This window comes from Leptinotarsa decemlineata, unplaced genomic scaffold (genome assembly GCF_025532065.1).
Source record: "Leptinotarsa decemlineata unplaced genomic scaffold, Ldec_3_MD MMD2_tig00078422_RagTag_RagTag, whole genome shotgun sequence".
In the NCBI taxonomy this organism is placed as follows: domain Eukaryota; kingdom Metazoa; phylum Arthropoda; class Insecta; order Coleoptera; family Chrysomelidae; genus Leptinotarsa; species Leptinotarsa decemlineata.
Window position 1 is genome coordinate 11,883,838 of NW_027412747.1, and position 21,326 is coordinate 11,905,163.

Consider the following 21,326-nt stretch of genomic DNA (forward strand, 5'->3'; position numbering starts at 1 on the left):
TTCCAAATCGGCATCGACTCACCAATGAAGGAATTTTTGGATGAGCGTGCAATAATTGAAATGCGCTCTTGCTCAACATTCAATATCCGCTTATTGTAATCTTCAGCAAAACCCATGAGATAATTCGAAGGCAAGTCCGTACCCAGGGGGATCAAGTGGGATTGATCCCCCCCCGAAAGTTCTACAAGTAACGGCCATCCAAAAATTATATCAAATACAACGATTGGCTTGTTTGAACATCACAGGAGCCATGATAATAACACCAACCGCGGCGATGGAATTAATTACTGGTCTGTTTCCTCTGGACCTGTACGTTAAGGAGGTTGCGTTAATGGCCATGTTACGATTGCACGCGGCTGGTGTGAACCTCGAAGTAGGAATGGGTCAATTGAGGCTGAGCCTACGGCGAGACGCGCTCTCTGCGCAACCTCTGTTGCAAGCAACCAGTGATGCAATTGTACCCAGGTTTGTACCCTACAAAATACAAATAAAACAGAACACAGATGCAATACGCATATATATAGACGGCTCAAACACCAAAGATGGCTCAGGATATGGAGTGTACTCCAGATCACTAAGCTTAAGGGAATGGGAAAAAATACCAGCGTGGTTCAAACAGAACTGGCTGGTATCTCAATTGGTACAAAATAAATAACCACGAAAGGAATTTCTGGGAAAAAAATAACAATTTACACTGATAGCAGACAAGCCCTATTAGTCTAGAACAGACAGCGTGTTACCTCAGGCCTAGTACTAGAGTGCCACCAACATTAAGTCAAAGCCTCGGTAGATAATAACATCCTGGGGTAGATTAAAGGGCACGACAGGAGTAAAGGTGATCGCATTGCTGACTCTTTAGCCAAGGAAGCGGCTGGACTAAGAATTTTAGAACTCAGTGGCACCTACTGCCTGATGACTTCGACAAATGAGTATCTAGCCAAACGTTACATCCATGCTCAATCCCTAAAGAGATGGGATGGAATCAAAGGATGCAATCTTGTCAGGATCACCCTGGGCGACCCTGGGAAGCTGGCGACAAATAAATATCTAGCGATGACCAAGAAAAATCTACGCTTGACAGTAGGATTTCTGACTGGCCACTGTCAACTAAGAAAACACCTCCACAATATGGGGCTATGCAGGATGTGTGAACAGGAAGATGGAACTGTCAGGCATGTCCTATGCGAGTGTCCGGAGTTATCGTCAATAAGAGGGTATGTATTCGGCGAGTCTTGTCCTACACCTGCCGATATTAAAGAGATGTCCCTTAGTGACCTGTCCACCTTCCTGGAAAGGACAGGATCAACGATGATCTTGTAGGACAACTCCTTGGGAGGATGTACAATGGGTCACATTTGGCCTATATGCTGTGGGCCTACACGCACCCTCCCTACTCTACAGATACAGATACTATTGGAATTATAAAATCCGTTAGACATTTTTTCAAGTCCTTAACAAAGCAAACCAAGTGCTTGAAAGAGAATATTGAAAAAAACTTTCCCGAAATACAATGGAAAAACGTTACGGCAATGTGCGTACAAACTTTCAAAGATCTTGGCGACACTACCTGTTTTCACATGTACCCCTGGAAGGACTTTCTCTGAAACGCCTCAAAACTTATTTAAGAAACTTCACAAGCCTGGAACGACTAAACGGTTTGGCATTAATGTCAATCCACTGTTGAATCGACATCGACACCGAGGAGGTAATTGATTTGTTTGCTGCAAAGAAAGCTAGAAAACTAAATATGATTTTGTAAAAAGATGGTAATATTTCTGTAATGGTTTTCTAATAAATATATATGATAATGTAACACAATTTTCTTTCTTTCATTATTTTTATATTTCATGTTTCTCTACTGTTTCATCAAACCAACCCCCCTCCCGAAATTGTCTTCAGGCTACGGCCTTGTTCAAGGGTAATGTACCGCTGAATACATTGCTGTATTCAGCGGTACATTGTTGTTTATTCGCATAAAGCCCCCATCCTTTCGTTAGTAGCAAATTTGCATGTGTTTGTCCAAATGATATCATCCTTTTCATTGTGGTAGTAATGTCGCGTTTTTCAACAACGGCCACTTACTCGTCACCCATTTCATAGCGAATTTCGTCGAAGAGAAAGGCGAGGGCGGTATTCGATAGGTAGCATCGCTTCTATCGTGGCATTAGATGGTGTTAACTTCCCCACGATATAAATGTAACTGTCTACAATATCGAGTATGAGATTTCGAAAATTGATTCCTTCGTCTTGTAGGAGTAACATTTCCGTGTTCTGAATCGATGACTAATTTTAAGGATATAAAAATGGGCCAAAACTTTTTCATATTAATCAACTTGTATTTTCGGACAGTTTTGAAGTTCCGAGATAATTTTGACTCATATCCATGAAATATTCTCCTTATCAAAAATCAACCATCACTCTGTGGCAAAAGGATAATTCCAATGCCAATTCTCCCATACACACACACACACACACAAAAATCAACCATCCACGAGATATTTCAGTTTCTTTTGAGAAAATAAAACATGCGCATGTTCACCATAAATCTACGGACTTTGGAACCTTAATTTTGAACAGTTAAAGAAAGTTTATTAGAGCTATTCATTTGCCGTCATGGTTTTTATTGAAGACAGGATTTCAGAATTATAACGGGAGATTTAAATCTGCCGGCATTTGTGCAATAACGTCAGCTGACAGTTTAGGATTATTAAAAATGAAGCATTGTACGATAAAGGAACGTATCTTTATTATTGAGCGCGAGTGTTGCTGAAAATTGCAAATTTTAAGATCTCTACACCATACACTGCTTGCTTACAAAATTCACTTCACACAATAATTGAAGCATATTGACCATACAAAGTGAAGAGAGTACGTTGAAGGGATTATTGAACATCAACAAGTGGATGCTGATTTTTCGAGCAAAATTACCCTAATCGGTGAAGCATATTCGGAGAACCCACATGTGATTGTCGAAAAAAATGCATTCACAACGTGTCACTGTTTGGTGGGTTGGAGACCCATTTGAACATACTTTTTGAGAATGTGACTGATCAAGCAGTGAATGTAACTGGTACCCAATATCGCGACATGATAACACAGTTCTTTGTGCCGAAATGAGATGATATTGATCTGATCAGTATATAATTTCAACAAGATGGTGCCACATGCCATACAAACCATGAAAAAATTCAAATACTGCCTGAGACATTACTAGGTCGCGTACTCTCTAGTTTTGGTGATCAGAATTGACCCTCTATAGATCGTGTGATCGAACACCTCTAATGTTCTTTTTCTTGGTGTCCGTTTTATATTCATTCTACCCCAGATGTTCCAGTTTAAGCTTTTATTGACTCCACTTTGTTAAATTTGTTTCACAATGATGAAATAGGCGACCAGTTGAAAAGGTTTTACAATTGAGGTTGATACGAGAATATAGGTAGTTTCATTACATGTTCAATTTGATGAACAAGTAATAAAACTACCGATGAAATTGCTATTTTCCTTCGCATTTCTTCATTTTATTGAGAACCACGGAAACATCGGGGATAACTATGTATCATTCACAAAATACATAAAATGCTTCCGGTTGGTTTGGTTTCTCTGCTTTACTTCTTCGAAGTAATTGGAACTTATATCAAAATCAATTCAAAAACTTACCATGTGAAGATCCACAGCTTCTCTTTTCTTGAATCTTGGTTCCACCGGTTCCCTTCCTTTATACTCGACATAACGCTCTCTCAAAGTTTCTTCGTTCACCATTTCTGCCTGCTGTTGCTTCTTCTTCTTGCTGTCCCGTGTGAAGAGAGACTTCATCTGCAAAATCAGATGAGCAATACGGATTATATGGATAGAACAAGAACCCGTGAATGTAATTCTTTCGTTACTTTTTAGAAGTTGACAGTTCTTCAACGCTTCAACGAAGGTAAATGAAATTGAAGCGCAATGAAGTTTGGATCGTCGTGGCTTTAGCAGGTACCAAGGAGCAAACAAGTGAGATCCCCTGATGAATACCTTCAAACTTCAATAAACCGTTACGGCACTCACGATAAAAGCTGATTTTTATGTATGTTGATTGGCTTACTATATGGCCGACCACACGCGTATAGTTCAAACTAAAATGCAACCAACAGATAGTTCAATCATTCAATTTTCATAGTGGATTCGGACGAGAAAGACGCATTTGCTGCTATCACTTCTCAGTAACAAACTGAATTGGGTATCGTTAGTTTTCAGACGCTAAGTTGAGTCAATCCTTCCAGTTGAAAATATCGAAATTACCTATATTCTTTTCAGTTCAACTATACAGTTGAGTTCAACTGAGACACACATGCACAGTTTTCAGTCACAGATATCTGCCAGTTAAAACTGTACGTGCATGGCCGGCCTTAAAAGAGGTTTTCCTGAAAGCTTAACAGTTTCTACAGCTGGACAGACAAACTCAAAGGTTGGCTGCAGATGTGAGAACGAAGCACTGTACATCCAAGCGAATGTGAATGAGATAGCTATCTATTTACATTTCATTGTTGATTTTTCTTTTCTAATACAATTCTAACTTTCTCTTGTATTTCTTGTTCCACTCATCCTATCAACGCTGTCATTGTTGGTTTGATTTGAACTATGGCTTTTTCGGTTTTCATTTATTACTAGATGTCATTTATATTATAGAGCACATAAATGAAATCGAAGGCATATCTTGTGTATCTTACATATTGGGTACGAAAGATGTGCAATAAATGATGTAACTCATTATCTCACTTGCAACCATTTGAATATATATCGTCTCGCAGGTGTTAGAACGTGGAAACTGTCCAATTAGTAAAATAACCTCTTATAGTTATTCAAATAACATACATTCATAAAATTCCGCTCTGATACTATAACGTAAGAATAGTTACAATTTATTTAAGTTGGAGGGTATTCAGCGAGAAGTTTTCACACCTTTGGTACCTGTAACCTGTCAAGGCCATGATGAGCCAAGAAAATTTCAGGTTTCATAAAATCAAGGTCTCGCACTGGCAAGCTAATTAACTGCAAAATTTTATCGTTCGAATGATATTGGAAAAATTCCGTGAATTTTTTGATTCAATATGCCACAAACATCAATAGATATTTGAAAAAATACTCTTACGTATTTTCAGAATTATCAAATGCAACAATGGAAAAAAAAAGAATTATAATTTTCAAAGAATCAGAAAGGAAAAACCCGTGGAAGAGAATACCCCACATTTTCTGATTAACCTCAAATTACCTTTTCGAGCCCACTTTTCTTCTCAGGTTTGGGTGGCTTCTTCTCGACTCTCTTCAAAGTGGACCGCACGATATCCTTGTCTATTTTCGGGTCATAATGCGAGCCGTCATCGATACTTCTCTCTCTGGGAATATAATCGTTCGATCTGAATTTACTTCTGTACTCCATGCTTTCCAAGTTTCGGTAGGGATCGTCTTCTCTAGAGTGAGCTCTATCTGAGTCATACTCCCGCCTCCTCCTCTGATTGAAGTTATCTTCGGTGTGCTGCCTTTCGCTAGCTATCAACAAGGAGCTCGCAAACCCCTCGTCCTCACTTTCATTGCAGTACTCCCTCCTCGGGCGCTGACGGGTAACCCTAAAGTTATCCCCAGAGTCCCTCCTGAAGTCGTTCTCGATACCAGAATCGACAAACTTATCCTTTCTCTCGTTCTCATCCATGTATCTATCAGAAGCGTATTTCGAAAAACTTGTTCTACTCTCAACTTTATCCCTCTGCAGAGAGTTGTTGCTTTCTTGGTATGACCTCAGATGTATATCAGGGGAGGATTTGTATATGGTTCTGTCTTTGAGGGAGTGTTGTTGCCTCTCGTCCCTGACTTGGTGTCTATGACTAGTTTCGAACTTCCTGTTTTCTGGCGAGGATCTGTAGTCGCTTATTTGCGAGTCGAAGCTTTTGGGTTCACTATCGAACCCGTTGCCGTAGTATCCGTTGCTCGTTTCGAAATCTAACCTGTCTTCAGCCTCTCCAAAGAACTGCATGGACCTAGATTCTGTAGTGTGTGGTTTGCCGTATTTGCCAGGCCTTGTTTCAGATACGTACTTCTCCCGGAAACCTACAGGGCTACCTGATCTACCCCGATAGTATTTCGAAGAGGTTTCGGTGACATAGATATTCGTGGGAGTGGGGTTCTTTATGTACTCAGGGGAGGTGCGCAAGGAATTGTCGTTCAGCCTTCTGTTTATTCGCGATTCCAGCTGATCCCGTCTTGCGGTTAGATCACTGCGACCATTCAATATCGTTGTCGAAGAAAACCCATTTTCATGAGGTTCTGTCAAACTTTCGCGTCTTTTCGAGTCCATACCGTCTCCCCTTCCCCTGGAGGAGGAGTCAAAGTAGCCTGTCCGCTTGGCTCTGAAGTCTTTCTTTTCGTAGCTAGAGTAGCCGTTAGTGTACACGGGATTCCTAAACTTTGGAGTTATGGGACTTTCTTCTTCGAACTTGTCCACCTCGTCAAAGAAGTCATTCATCCTGTCATCACCAAACCGCGTAACTGGTTTTTCTATTCTAATGAATGTTTGGTTTTCTTCTCCTCCAAGACCCTCGTCCGAATCTGAATGTGGATGCTTTTTACCATTAGTGTATGCGGTATGGATGGTCTGTTTCGCTGGTCCGTTTGCATTGCCAGCGCACACCACCTGAGCGTAGATAATGGGGCTGCTCAAATTGGGATGAGTCTCGTCAGGGGCGTACTTTTCGGGGCTAACACCCCGTGTGTAAGAGAAAGGTTGGTTGTTGTTGTGTTGAACCGAGGCATGTGGCGTTATCATCACGTTCGTTTTGTGAGGAGGGGGTGAACATGAATCAGTACTGAGTCTCTTAACCATAGAGTCTACAGTTCTGCCCTTGGTGAGCGGCAGCTTGTCCACTGGCTTCTGGCTGCTGTGAATCATTTTCGGGGAGTTGTTTGGGTTTTCCAGGTGCTCTATTGCCGCTCTTACTATAGGTCCAGGACTGTTAGGAGGAGACTTCGCTACTTGGGGTTCGGCTGAGTTGCCTTTCGAAACAGCTTTGTTGATCTCGCTCTCGACTTCCTTGAGCTTGATAGCTTCATTTGTTTTGTTCTTTTTGTGGGCGATTGCTTTGAGTTTCTTTCCTAGCGCAGAGTTTTTGAACTTTTTAGATTTCGTGGATATCTTCTCTGCCTTGTCAACGTCTATTATGATTGGCTGTGGCTTCTTGACTTCTTCCGGTGGCTTCTTGACTTCTTCCGGTGGCTTAGGTCTAATGCCGGTCTCTTTATACAACTCTTCGTCAACCTCGTCGATAAACTGTTTGAGCTTCTCGGTTATACTATCTTTCTTCTTTTTTCTGAGCGGGGCGCGAAGATTTTCGTCATCGTGAACGTTTTCTTTGTCGGTTTCTTGTTCCGGATGTGAGAAATAGTCCTCGCGTTGCGCAGTTTCTATTATCGGTGACAGCTGTTTCTTTTCTTTACGCGGTTTCACTCGTTCCGCCCCGTCACTACCAGATCTCGTTACTTTTCGGTCACTAATCACTTTCACTTTAGATTTTGTTGTCGACGCGTCACTGACACTGCGTCGCAAATTGGATTTTTTCGGTTCTGGCTTCTTTTCTCTTCGGAAAATTTCGAAAACGGAGGGTTTTTCTTGAGTAGTGCCTGTGATGAATGCCCGAGGTGGTTTTTGAGGTGCAGAGGAATCTGATGAAGTTCTTCGCTTTGAACGTCGATCCAAGGAACCGGAGAAGGGCTCCTGGTTTTTTTGTTTTTTTCGATTTGGTAAAGTGTAGAATTTCTCCGGAAGGACACCTGAAACAAACAAAACAAGACATCAAGTGTTTGCTTCCGTATTCTTTTAAGTAAGAGATTATCAAACAACTGAATACTTAGGAATACTTGAAGCACTGTATATTGTGAAATAATTCTAAAAGGTTGAACGAATGGAGATACAAACCTTTCATTGGAAACCTTTTTTTTAATAACTCCACCTCGAAATTCAGATTCATAGGATGAAATCGTCTACTATAAAGTAATAAAAGTAATGAATATGCGTTTAGTGCATTCAACATTTTTTTCTGAATCATCCACTTCACGTGGAAAAAGCCAACAAAATATATTTCTGAAAGGAAATGGTTGGTTTTTCAAATATACAGGTGAAAGGTTTCAGGGCAGAGTCCTGCAGAACAATCTATGATATATTAGTATGATCTGAAATGATATCAAACATGCTGGGATTTATGTGTCATTTACTCAGTAGAATTATTGGAGATATAAAGTTGAAATACTACATACTGAATGTCTTAATAGCATGTACATGAGAAAAATGTCGTTAAAAACTCTGCCATTGGATTTTTGTATACTTTTTAACAAATTACTCCATAGCTTCTCTATATGAAAATGATTCAATATTTATTTTCTTCGAAAGCGATAATCAAAATTGAACAGGAGTTTTATATTATTAAATTGATTTTGATTTTTGTAAAAATGTGCTATAAAAATTTATTTCAATTCAATTATTGGACATTAAACCACCAACACGCATACGATCCAAGAAAATATCGCAGCTGTATCCGCCAGTGTTCTTGATGACCGTGAAATGTCGATTCGCCGCCGTTCGCAGCAATTGGGCCTCTGTTACTCGACTACGTGGAAAATTTTGCGAAAGGATTTGGGTGTTGAACCTTACAAGATACAGGTACTGCAAGAATTGAAGCCACACGACCTCCCATAACGTCTAACATTTGGTGAATGGGCGCTGGCAAAGTTGGAGGAAGATCCACATTTTTATCGAAACATTGTGTTCAGCGACGAGGCTCATTTCTGGTTCAATGGATACGTTAACAAGCAAAATTGACGCATTTGGAGTGAAGACCAGCCACAAGTATTGCAAGAGTTACCGATGCATCCCGAAAAAGTCACTGTTTGGTGTGGATTATGGGTCGGTGGCATCATATGGGTCGTTACTGTGAATGGCGAGTGCTACCGTGTGATGATTGACGATTTTTTATTGCTCAAAATGGAAGAATTGGACATGCCTCACATGTGGTTTCAACAAGACGGTGCCACATGCCACACGGCACGCGAAACAATGGCCCAATTAAGAGCCGCCTTCGGTGAACAGTTTATCTCGGCCCGTCAATTGGCCGCCTAGATTGTATGATTAAAGGCCTTTGGATTATTTTTTGTGGGGTCATGTTAGGGCTCATGTCTACAGGGATAAATCAGCAACGACTGAGGCTCTGGAAGCCAATATTGAAGTATTTATACGTGAAATACCGGTCGATATGTTAGAGAGAGTGTGCCAAAATTAGACCTTGAGCATGGGCCATCTAAAGCGTAGCCGAGGACAACATTTGCATGAAATCATCTTCAAATATTGAATTATATTGATCGTTTTATCGATTCCAATAAAGATTTCATAAATTTTTTCAAATTTTTTGTGTTGTCTTGAAAATCAAATCCTATACCTTTTAAAAAATCACCCATTATAATATAACTAAGTGACAAAGAAAGGTAAATAACCGTTTATACTGAATATATTTCAATAATTTTTCACTTACATACTTGGCAGATAATAACACCCAAACGAGTAAGTTTTCAGAAAAACTGGATGATCGTGAATCCAGTGAAATTCAGTAGTATGTTGCAGATCCTCGATGTCTTGTACACTCGTGGACACGTCTGGGCATTGTCCTGATAAGGTGGTCTATATCCTGTTGTGGGTATCTCATTCCACCCTACTTCTAACTAACGTCTAAGTGCTGCCAAAGTCTGTGGGGGCTGTTTTAAATTCAGCAGTCTGCGATCAAGAATATCCCATACATGTTCGATAGATGAAAGATCGGGCGATCTGGGTGGCCATGTTAAGCGGTTAATGTTATGCTAATCCATGAAGTCTAGAGTTAGTCTAGTCACATGCGGTTTAGCGCTGTCTTGTTGAAATATGGGGTTTTCGATGGTCTCAAAATATGGAAGGACATGAGGCTCCACTACGTCGTGAATGTAACGAAGAGCTGTCATTTTGCCTCTAATAAAGACTAATGGTGTCCTGCTACAATATGTAATGGCACCCTATACCATTAAACGAACAGTATAGTGAATAGGAAACGAACAGTATAGTGAACATGCCTCCCTACATCAAACTGGGGATCTCGTCTTTCACCAGGACGCCTTCTTACTTTTGTTCGTCCATCGTGCATACCCAAACAAAAGCGAGATTCATAGCTGAAGACTACGCAGTTCCACTGTTGACTCCAATTTATTCTGTCTCTGCACCAGTGCAATCGGTTGCACTGGTGCAGAGAGTTAATGACAACACTCAATGGGCATGATGAGAAAAAAGTCTCAAACATATTATTACCCGATATACTGTGTGTATTCCAACAAACCTTTCGTGTTCTTCAAATCAGTGATTCTCAATTGCCCTAGTAGAAATGAACCGATCCCTTGCGACGACCGGTGCCCCTAGCTCTGTTTTCTTGGTCTTCTTGGGTCCATGCCTGATAACATCTTGGCATAGTACGCAAAGATCGATTGTTTCTTCTTGAAATTTGTCTTATTGAAAAACTTACCTCACGTAAGCCAACAATTCGTCCTCTCTCAAAATCACTAAATTAAGGAATACAATGAAATATTCGCACTCGAGGCATAGTGTTAACAATACAAAACACTTTATAACAAACTCTTCAAAGAACAAATTAGAATAAAATGGTAAATGAGAAATGGTAAATGCTCACACAAAAAACAGTTGAAAAACTGGTCAGAATAGCTTCCGATACGGCTGAAATTTTACTGGCTTTTTACTGGCCTCAACATAAATACACATGCAAAACATCATTGAAATATTTCCAATATAAATGTCACTTAGTATATAATGATTATTCCAAATAGTTGAGGAAAAGCTGAGCGAGCTACTTATGTATACCAAGAAGAACATTCGTAAAGTTTTGGAATTACTAAAAAATAACTTGCCCTTATGATGGACCCAAGCATTTCATTTGTTTTTTTCAGCAACTTGACATGTATGCCTATTAAAAATCAATTCAGAGTCAAATATTATTCCCAAATCCTTTACTTCGTTACATATTTGGAGATAATAGTTTCCTACTGTAAAGTCAAAATGTGATGGATTGGATGAAGCGCATTATTTTCCCATTTTCACATTAATAAATCTTCCTCTCAGAAGAATGTTTCATACATAGAGTGAAGCCGCGTTGAAGTCAGTCGAGTTGTTTGGGTCGGCTCTTCCCTGCACTAATGAGAGGTAATACCTCGAAACTGGTCCATAGGTGATCTAATCGATTGATTTCAGCGTGGTCCTGCTGCTGAATGAATTATTATTATTATTATTACATATAAATAAAGGCTGAGGACAAAGTCCTATGTGAGCCTGAAACCGAAAGATATCAACAAGTTAATACAATCCATGCAAAAAGAAAAAAAAATATATGCATAGCGCCGATTAAGCAAATAAGCAAATGTCTATTTTGTTTTTGAAACTGTTCACTGAGTCGGAATTCATAACATCGTTGGGTAAGTTATTCCATGTTTCGAAAATACGATTCACCAAAAAACATTGTCTCTGCCTCGTTGCAAATTTTTCCTTTTTTAATTTGAGTGTGTAACCACGTAACCGCGAATCATTGTTCAAAACAAAAAGTTTTTTCTGATAAGCATAGTTAAACTTAGCTATACGGAAAGATATGATGAGGTCCCCACGGAGTCGACGTTGGTTGGTAGGTTGGACGCACTTCACCAAAAGTCATACGTGTGGCTCGACGCTGTACATTTTCCAACAAGTCCCTATCGCGCACCAGAACAGGACACCACACTAGACCTGCATACTCCATGATTAGACGAACGTAGGTTTTGTAGAGTTTTATGGAACTTGAATATGATAGATGGAGGAACGTTTTGCGGATGAGGTAAATCAGTGTGTTTGCGCGTTTGCATGTGGATATTATATGTTCGGACCAAGTTAAGTCGGTATTAATAGTCACTCCCAAGTCTACATGTGAGGACACTGTACGTAATGATTCGGTATTAATAGTCACTCCCAAGTCTACATGTGAGGACACTGTACGTAATGATTCACCGCTTATTGTGTACGTATGAAGTGGATTGTTCTTTCCTTGATGAAGTTCGATGCATTTGTCGACGTTAAGAGGTAGAAGCCAATCCTCGAACCACTGACTAATCGAGTTGAGGTCTTCTTGAAGGGAATGATGTTCGACTAAGGCATTTCCATACAGTTTAGTATCATCGGCATAGAACGACTTGCTGGACTTTATGTGAAGAGCAAGATCACTTGCATGGTTTGAGAATAGATCCCTGGGGAACTCCACTTGTGACTTGTCTGCGCGAAGAAAAAGAGTCACCCACTTTGACTGAGAAAGTTCTATCTGTCATGTAAATTTCAATCCATAGGTTTAGATGGCTCGAATACCGTGTGTGTCAAGTTTGTGCATTAGCCTCCTCACTGGCTAATCCAATCGTTCATGCATTGTAGTAGATTGCGTTTTTTGTTAAAAAGGATAAAAGACTAATGGACCTGAAGTTAATTGGATTAAGTTTATCGCCTTTTTTGAAAATAGCGGTGACAGATGCCTTCTTCCAAGCCCGTGGGATGCGAGATTTTGCGAAAGAGACTGACATAATTGTTGACAACGGAGAGCAGAGAGTTTCGGCAAACTTTTTGAGAAAAAAGGGGCTCATTCCATCCAAACCAGGATATGAATTCGATTTAATGTTCAATAAACTATTTTTAATTTTTTCCGAAGTGAACGACACATTAGTCAGATTATCACGTAGTCGTTCTGATATAATTGTTTGTAATTGGTCATCTCGAGGCTCGACCGTGAAGAATTGTGGAAGAATCAGCCAAAAACTCTGCTGATTCGATGTCTGTAGAACACAAGGAACCGTCAGGTTTTCGTAAGAGCGGAATGCTTACTTTGGTGTTCAGGTTAGATCGTATGAACTTGTACAGGTTTTTATTGTTTTCAGAGTCTGTAATAGATTCTTCGAACTCATGACGTGGAGATCGTATTGTTGATAACAAGTGTTTTGAGAAATTTCGATGAGCTTGGTAACCTTCTGTGGCTTTTGATCTTTTGTTTCTTTTCCAGAGTATTTTTTTGTGATGTACGAGTGACATTATTTCGGCATTGATTCATGGTTTGAGAGGATTTTTCCGGCATATTTTGTTGCGGGAGTTCTTGTCAGCAGAGGCAGTTACGGTCGAGTAGAATTTTTCCCAGAGGATATCAACGTCATCACATGCGTTAAACAGTTGTGTCCAATCGATGGTAGAAAGTTCTTCGGATAACTGATCAAAATCGATTATTTTCAAAACTTCGGTTTCGTACTTGTTTGGCATGTGAATGTTGAGCTGAACAGTTGCGTAGATTACTGCATGGTCCGATAATCCAATAGGTGGTAGGATTCCATGATCTGTGATGTTGTTTTCATCGTTGGTAAAAATGAGGTCAAGAACAGATGGATCGTTGTTGATTCGGAATCTAGTTGGTTCAGTGATGAGTTGAAAAAGGTTTGAGTCGGCAACGAAATGCATGAAATTACTCGTGGCGCTATTTGTGTCACGTATACTATTAATGGGCCAAGTGATATTGGTGTAGTAAAAGTCACAGGAATGATGAGGTTTTCAAGAGTCGATACTTGATTTAAGTAATTGATCAATTGGACATTGGCTTCATGGGATACATCATATGCTGACAGTTTCCTTGGTAAGGCTGACATGTAAAGCCTCCACGCCTTGGATCACGGCAATATCTTGTTGAACTGCAGAATCGATTATGATCTCATTGCATAAATATATACACACTCCACCACCGACACGATTTAATCTGTCCGCTCTGTAAATACTGCAGCCTTTTATGTTAACCAATGAATCTGGGTCGGATGAATGAGAAGCTTCTGTGAGGTATCTTTCATGAATGTCTGTCGGTACAATTCAATGTCTATTAACCAGGAAAGTGATTGTTTTTTAGCATGCATTTACCAGAAACTACTGTGTAGGTACGTTAGGAGGGTTGAATGTTTGGAGATTATATTTCGAAATATTTATTTTCTGAAAATGATTCATATCTCTATGGACGAATGAAAAAAAAAAAAACTCCATCAGGTGTGGGCTAGCCATTTTTACAGAACTCGATTCCGCATTTGTGGGCGACAAAAAAACTGCAATCGAAATGACAAACCAACTCATTTCAGTGGGTAGCCGTCGTTCCTTTTATATCTTCTCCTCGAATTCAAGAAGAAAACAACGAAGTTGCGCAAATCGTTAATTTGCATACCCTCTTGGAAACTGGACTGCAATCTCTCGGATCTGCCCTACCACGTGTCCTGAAATAAAATACACGCAGGATGTTCGTCTCATAATTGATATGCATATTAAGCGCATTCCGCTGGTCTTAAATTGATTAATCAAACTCGGATGATCCGATACAAAAGTAAAAAGTATGCGATAATGAATTAGATCCTTTGGAAGGAAATTGAAAAAGTCATCATGAGAGTTACGCTACGATTATTTCATGATCATAGATACAGGGTCACTCAAAAGTATGGATGATTCCTGTGGTAAATTCCAATACCACCTGCCACTGGTGAGCAATGTACAAAAAAATTAATGTAAATTTCTTTTGTTGTCTTTTCTTATGTTGAACAGAGAATTCGAAGTCGATTCCTCGCCATTCAATAAAATGTAAAAACTGAAGTGTATGCGTCTTATGTAACACATTAAATGCTATTATTATACAGAAACATTAAAATTCATAATATTTTTAAATTAAGGGAGGTATGGAAAGGTCGCATGAGGTTTCGATCAAGATTGCTTAAAGAATTTGGTCATCATCAGGAGAGCATTTCTGTGTGGTTCTTGTGAATTCACGAAATTGTTCACAGAAGTAGAGCACTGTAGAACAATATCTTCTGTCTTCAGTTTCCTAATTTCGATGTACCGAATGACACTTCCCAACACAGAAGCTCAGACACACAATGAAAATATATGAGAACTCGTTAGAATTTTGTGGAAAATGTAAATACTTTACTTTTCGAGATCAACAAAGAAGAAGCAGAAGCAGTCGCATATGTTAAGATAAACGGAAATCACTGTTTATTTGCTCATTTGTACATCAAATATGAATATGTACATGAAATAATAAATGAATGAAATCAATATTTTCTCCGAAGCTGAAAAATTTCAGGAACTTTCGTAACCTTATTCTCAGATTATGTGACAACACACTCCTGATTTATAAATGATGTCAGATCTATTTGGTAAAAGAATTAGGTAAGTCATTTGTTTTGATCTAATTTACGAAATTATGAAAATTTGCGTTATAACAGGAGAGCCCAAACGGAGATTTCGGGATTTACTAAAGCGCGGCAGAATAATATACAGGGGGATACCTTGTACCCGGTAAAGTACCTCCACCAAATATGAGCCCTATTTACAAGGCCGCCCGTGAAGGATAAAGGATCAGTTTAGTAAAAAAAAAATTGATTATCAGAAATTCTCAAGCGCGTCAGATTAAGGTAGGGTGAGTGAATTGCATGCTAAAAAGTGTATATTACAGTAATCTGACAATTTGAGAGTAACGTAAAGGAAGGGGAGGGCAGCAAAGTTGTACAAAAATAACATCATTTCGACATTCTCCTTCGCCGAAATAACAAAAATTCGTCGATAAAATTTAATTCGTGCAGCTGTGTGATACCTAAATTTCTCTGTGCGAGTTTCTATTCCTCTTTCACTTCTTCTCTATCTATTACTCTCTTACTCCGCCCCCACTCTGAATTCTGTTGCCATGACGCCATCACAGCTGATCACAGAGACTCGTTCGTGATGAAGATGATGATTAATTAATGAATTGATTATAAAAAATTTGATTTTTTTGAGCATTTTAAAAAAATTATTCTCTTATAAAAACAAGTATTCTACTTAAAAAACATACACTTATTTATTTGCATGCTATTTCCTGAGCTTTTCAATTAATTAAGTTCAATGATTCAAAAAAAATTAAACAAAAATATGTTTTTGTCAGATTAGGCGAATCCCTCTAGATTATCGTCAGATTATGAGACAGCACGTCTAGAATATAAAGATGAACGATATATATCTTGATCTGACGCCCTTGAGTATTTCAAAATGGCGAATGTTTTCTGTACATCAGATCGAAATCATCAAATTATTGAATGAGATCTTTTTTTTTTGCACTTAACACCCCCTTAGAAAATCTGACGCGCTCGAGTATGTCCATTCAACACTATTTTTTTACATATTCGAAAATATATAGTCGCTTTTTCCACCGATGAAAAGGTATATATTCTATAACATTTTTTTCTTCTTATCATCTGAGTTTTGCAACCTAATATGTGCCTATGACGCTCGAGTAAATCCCCATTTTGCATCGTGGGCTTCCCTATCATTACCATCATATGGTTACATTACCCATATTGTGGAATGAAAAACAACAAACTTTGTACAATTCTTTCAGGAATTACCTTATATTTCCAATAGTTCCGATGATGAGCACAATATAACATAAAAAAAGCAGGAGATGAATCTCACTTCATCTAAAGTTATACAGGAGTTGGTGTAGCCATAGTCGACTATAGTAGTATATCGATCATAGACCACGCTCACAACGAGCATTCAACACTCCTTCTTACTAACCACCTAGGAACTATGTAACTACACCTCTATCATTATAAAACCCGTCCCTAACTACCATCGTTGCCAACACATTTGACTAAAATTGAGCTGTCAGAAAGTTTTTTTCCTTTCAAATAATAACTGTCAAAAAACATCTTCTGTGATGGCATTAATACTTTCAAATTATGAAAGTTAGGTAGGATAGTTTGATGTACCAGTAACTAATGAAGCCACCATGCAGCAAGTAGCGTTTTGAATGAAATTTATTGTGAAGATTCTATAGCACACTAGCACCACAGGAAAATTCTTCAGGTGCTCTAAGAATGGTGTCTGTGCGGAAGTAGAGATTCACATTGGATTTGAATCGCTGGAGAATAAATCTATTTGGAAAAACCTTCTCAGGGAGTTTTTTCCACATAAACGCAGTTCTCCAAAGGAACAAATTCTTGAACAGTAAAGTTCGAGGTGTACTTAGAACGATGTGTACTCAGAACGATGAGCAGCTACAGCCCGTCGCGTATATCTGATATTTACCACTTTTGGTGGAATCAAATGTGCCAAGTCACTTGAACACTTTCCGTGAAATTATCCATAGAAGAGAGACAAATCACCAACCTTTCTTCGATGTTCCAGACTATCAAGGTTGCAAGTAATTATCGTGTCTCCAATCAGGCGGATGGCTCTTTTCTGGATGGAAATCAGCAGCTTTAGGATATGCTTAGGGGTGGAGCTCCATACATGAGAACAATACTTCAAAGAAGATCTGATCTGAGTTGCTGAGGTGTGTAAAGTGTTGTGGTTCGAAACAGTATTCCAAGCTTTTGAGAAGCAGCCTTAGCAATTCCAGCGACATGATTGTGCCGAGACATGTTGGTATCCATTTTAACTCCCAACAAACTTATCGAGGCAGAATTGTCTATCTTGACATTGTTATATCCAGTTCGGAGACATTTATCTTTCTGGAGATTGGAATCTGGTTACTTTCATCCCGATTCGAAATCACTTCTAGATCCTCATTAAGATTTCGAAACTCCTGCTGCCGATGAAGATGTACATCCGCAGCCAATGTCTTGGATTCCAAATGAAATGACTTCAATAAGTCATTGATATACAATAAAAAGAGTGCTAGAGACGATATGGATCCCTGGGGAACACCAACGTTGATGGTAAAATTATTCGAGAGATATCCATCGACGACCACTTGCAGGAAACGATTTTTCAGGAAGCTGGAGAGCCATACACAGAAATGATCTGACAAGACATGGATTAATATACATTATCATTCTGGAGTATATTGTTTCGACGTTCGTACACAGCGAAACATTGTTCTAGAGTGAGAATTTCAGAGTGAATTTTCAGAGTGAATGTATTCTGAAAATTAATTCGGGGTATTTAATTAGGTAGGACGGTAGCCTAATGGGTTGACGTGGGTGGTTTGCTCGACACACTCAATCGACCGCTGTGTGAACCGGTGGCTTGAACCGTAAGGCCGGACAACTGAAACTTCCTATCGTCCAACTCGTCTTAGGAATCACACAATAGATTGAATATTCACTTTGTGGAATTGTAAAACACTCACAAGACATTTTGATTGTGATCCTTTCTGTTACAGAATTTCTGTTAAAGATATAAATCAATTGCTCATGAGTGACACTGAGTTGCATCACTCAAATCCAAACGTCATTCAAATCCAAACTAACTCTGATCATTGCGAAATTTATTACAGACAATTTTACTGAAGTTGTGGTGTTAATTGGCTAATTGTTAAATATGATATACGAGTGTTTATGTTATTTTCACAACATTCCAGCAGGTAGATCATTTTGGATAATGATAATATATAGTAGTTTATTGAAAATATCATTTTTCAGGTTGGTTCTGCACTAGAATATGAATAGTATAGGTTGGCAACGATAATAACTAAATCGAAGGTGAACTTGAGAATGAGAGAAAAAATCGATTAGGGACAAACAAAAGAATGCATTTTATTTTCTACCTTAAGAACCGTTGGCTGGACGAAAAAAAAACAGGAGACATTTTCATTAGAAAGGGAGCAATTACAAAAATAATATTTATTTGAGAAAAGGAAAGCGGCATATAATGATTATGATAATAAATATGGCAGGACATGTTAAAAGTGTTATCAGTGACTTCTCTTCACTGATAACATTAAGAAAACCTGTACTACGGAAAATGTTTTTATGCATTCTTTGCATGTACCATGTTATTTTTTGTTGAATTTCAACATCGTATGTCTCAGAAATGAAACAGTTGGGAACCTGTGTTCATATAAGAATTTTTCTCTAAATCATTCAAAGATTACCGCACTGCAGGAGGATCAGCATTCAATAATGGAACACCTTTTACTTAGGTTAGGTTAGGTTAGGTTAGGCCTAAAGTGAGTTGGTCTATTCGACCCTCCACCGAAACCTGCAAGAGTTTATTGTGGCTCACACCTATTCACACTCGGCCAAATAAACCCAGCTTATTAACGAAAACGATTAGTTTGTATGGTGAGTGGTCTTTCAGGTCAGATGGTAAGAGTACGGATCTGCCGAACTCTAAGAAGCTGATTCGGTCAGCAGTGGGGCAGGCACAACAGAGGCGACACACACTGTCTTCCGACAGTGCATATGATGATTCAAGTAATAGTGACCAGTGAGAAGGCCTGTTAGACATCGTAGTTCATCCCTACTGTAGTCCAACAACTGTTTGGTATCAAGCTTCGAAGGGTGGATAAACGCCTTGGAGTGCCATCCAGGTGTTCAATGTTTGTTGGGCAAAGTCCAAAGCGATGCCGATGACAGGTTCTCGTCCGATGAAGCCGCTTGCAGCACCCTCTTTTGCAAGAGAGTCAGGCCAGTATGGCCAGGAATCCAGACCAGAGACAATCTGTAAAGTTTTCCTATCGAGGAGAGTCGTTTTTGGCAATTTTCTACCAATTTAGACGTTGTTCGGTAGGAGCAAAGAGCTTCCAACGCCGCTTGACTGTCCAAGAATATTTTTATTGAGTTGTGTGTGAGGTTGGATTCTTCCATTCTCTCCGCACACAATTCAATAGCGTAAACCTTTTACTTACTGTTTGCATCAGTTTGCAACTAATATTAGGATCTTTCATAAAATTCGCCCTGAAAGAAATATGTCATCAGTTTCAAGTTGAAAATGGGTGAGTAACGATATACCCCAAAAAAAAAACAAAACAAAATGCAACCTTATCCTTCAAAGTGATTCACCACATAAAATAAAACCAGCGCAATTGCAACTTTTCTTCCTCACGCGTATTGATATGAAACAGTGATGAAAAGGTAATTTTCATATGTAAACGCGCCCCTTCTACCCTCACTGGGGGCCTTCCAGATGTAATATTTGAAAATCCTTTTTTACTGCGCATCTAAGACCTAAGCAGCACCTTTATCCCAAATTTTAGCTTCCTGGGACTTACCAGTATGTAGAAACAGAGATGTGACGCATTTATAAGTATAGATTTTGCAACAATTCCGGAGATATCAATTTGAATTGTATGGTGTGAAGGGTAATTATAAAGTGCATAAAACGCCAAGAGTAACTAATTTATTCAGTTTGATTAGGGTTGAAATTATATCAGTCCAAATAACTTACCAATTATCACATTAAATGTGAGCATTTCTTCAAAAATTCGAATGAATATAGTAAACTAACCTCAAAAGATGGGATTATTCCTTCACAGACTTTTCTGTAGATATTTCAAAGAAGAAGAATATGTACCTAGTGATTGATTTGGTTATACGTATATTAAAGAGATTTGGGTAGTGTTTATGAAATTATCTTCTTGGCTTCCCCCCGACTTTACACGGATAACATCGTCATAGTTCAACCAATGTGTATAAAACATCTATGAATCTTACGCATACATTTTTTTTCTGAATCATTCCATCAATTGATGAAAATCATATCAAAATCCGTCTGGTATTTCGGGGGATTCGACAGATTCGGGGGATGGGCATTACAACTTTTAGAAGAAACTAAAAGGATATTTGCTGAGGTTTGACTCAACAATATCTGATTTGTAATGGTATTTATGAATATGGTGTACTCTACAGAATTTTGGCATAGTACTTCTCCACCTTCCAACAAAAAATTATAGAAATTCCAACAAAAAACCGAGATATTTACTGCAAAGCACACTTTTCCTCCTTTGGAAGCTTCCTAAATGTTTTACATGAAAGAGGATGAGTGGAAAGACAAAGCGAATTATTCACAAATGCCAGAAGACGTTCAAGGCTACAGTTTCGCCTTTTTTTGGTACATGCTGTAGCTCCGTTCAGAGTAATTGTTGATATAACAAAACACGATCATAAAACGACAGTTGCAGAAACGAGCCCTATCTCAACGCCCACCGCAACGTATTCGAGCCAATCAAGAGTAGAAAAATGTGCAACCAGTAATTCTGATCGATTTTTTCGCGTAATTTATTCAACAGTCGTACAAGACTTTATGCTACCTACTTATTACTTTTAATGAAGGTTACTTGTATACCCACAGCATCCATTCAGAGATGAATTATTCACATTTTCGAGCCCGTACATCTTAGCCGCGCTTATTATGTTCTAAATACTCGGACGTACGGAGATGATTACGCAAATATGCAAACTTAACTTGAAGACATTTCTATAATGTTTTCAGGTAC

At 38.8% G+C, this 21,326-nt stretch overlaps 1 protein-coding gene across 3 annotated transcripts in view; it reads right to left on the minus strand.

Annotated features, from left to right (window-relative positions):
- The window catches only part of LOC111511146 (uncharacterized), a 541,917-nt gene that overhangs the window by 97,643 nt on the left and 422,948 nt on the right, over positions 1–21,326 (minus strand). For all 3 annotated transcript variants that reach the window (XM_074186424.1, XM_074186425.1, XM_074186426.1), the window contains 2 exons: positions 5,249–7,797; positions 3,658–3,813 (listed from right to left, as the gene is read on the minus strand). In XM_074186424.1, the coding sequence (XP_074042525.1) occupies positions 3,658–3,813; positions 5,249–7,797 (2,705 nt within the window). The remainder of the gene's footprint in view (positions 1–3,657; positions 3,814–5,248; positions 7,798–21,326) is intronic.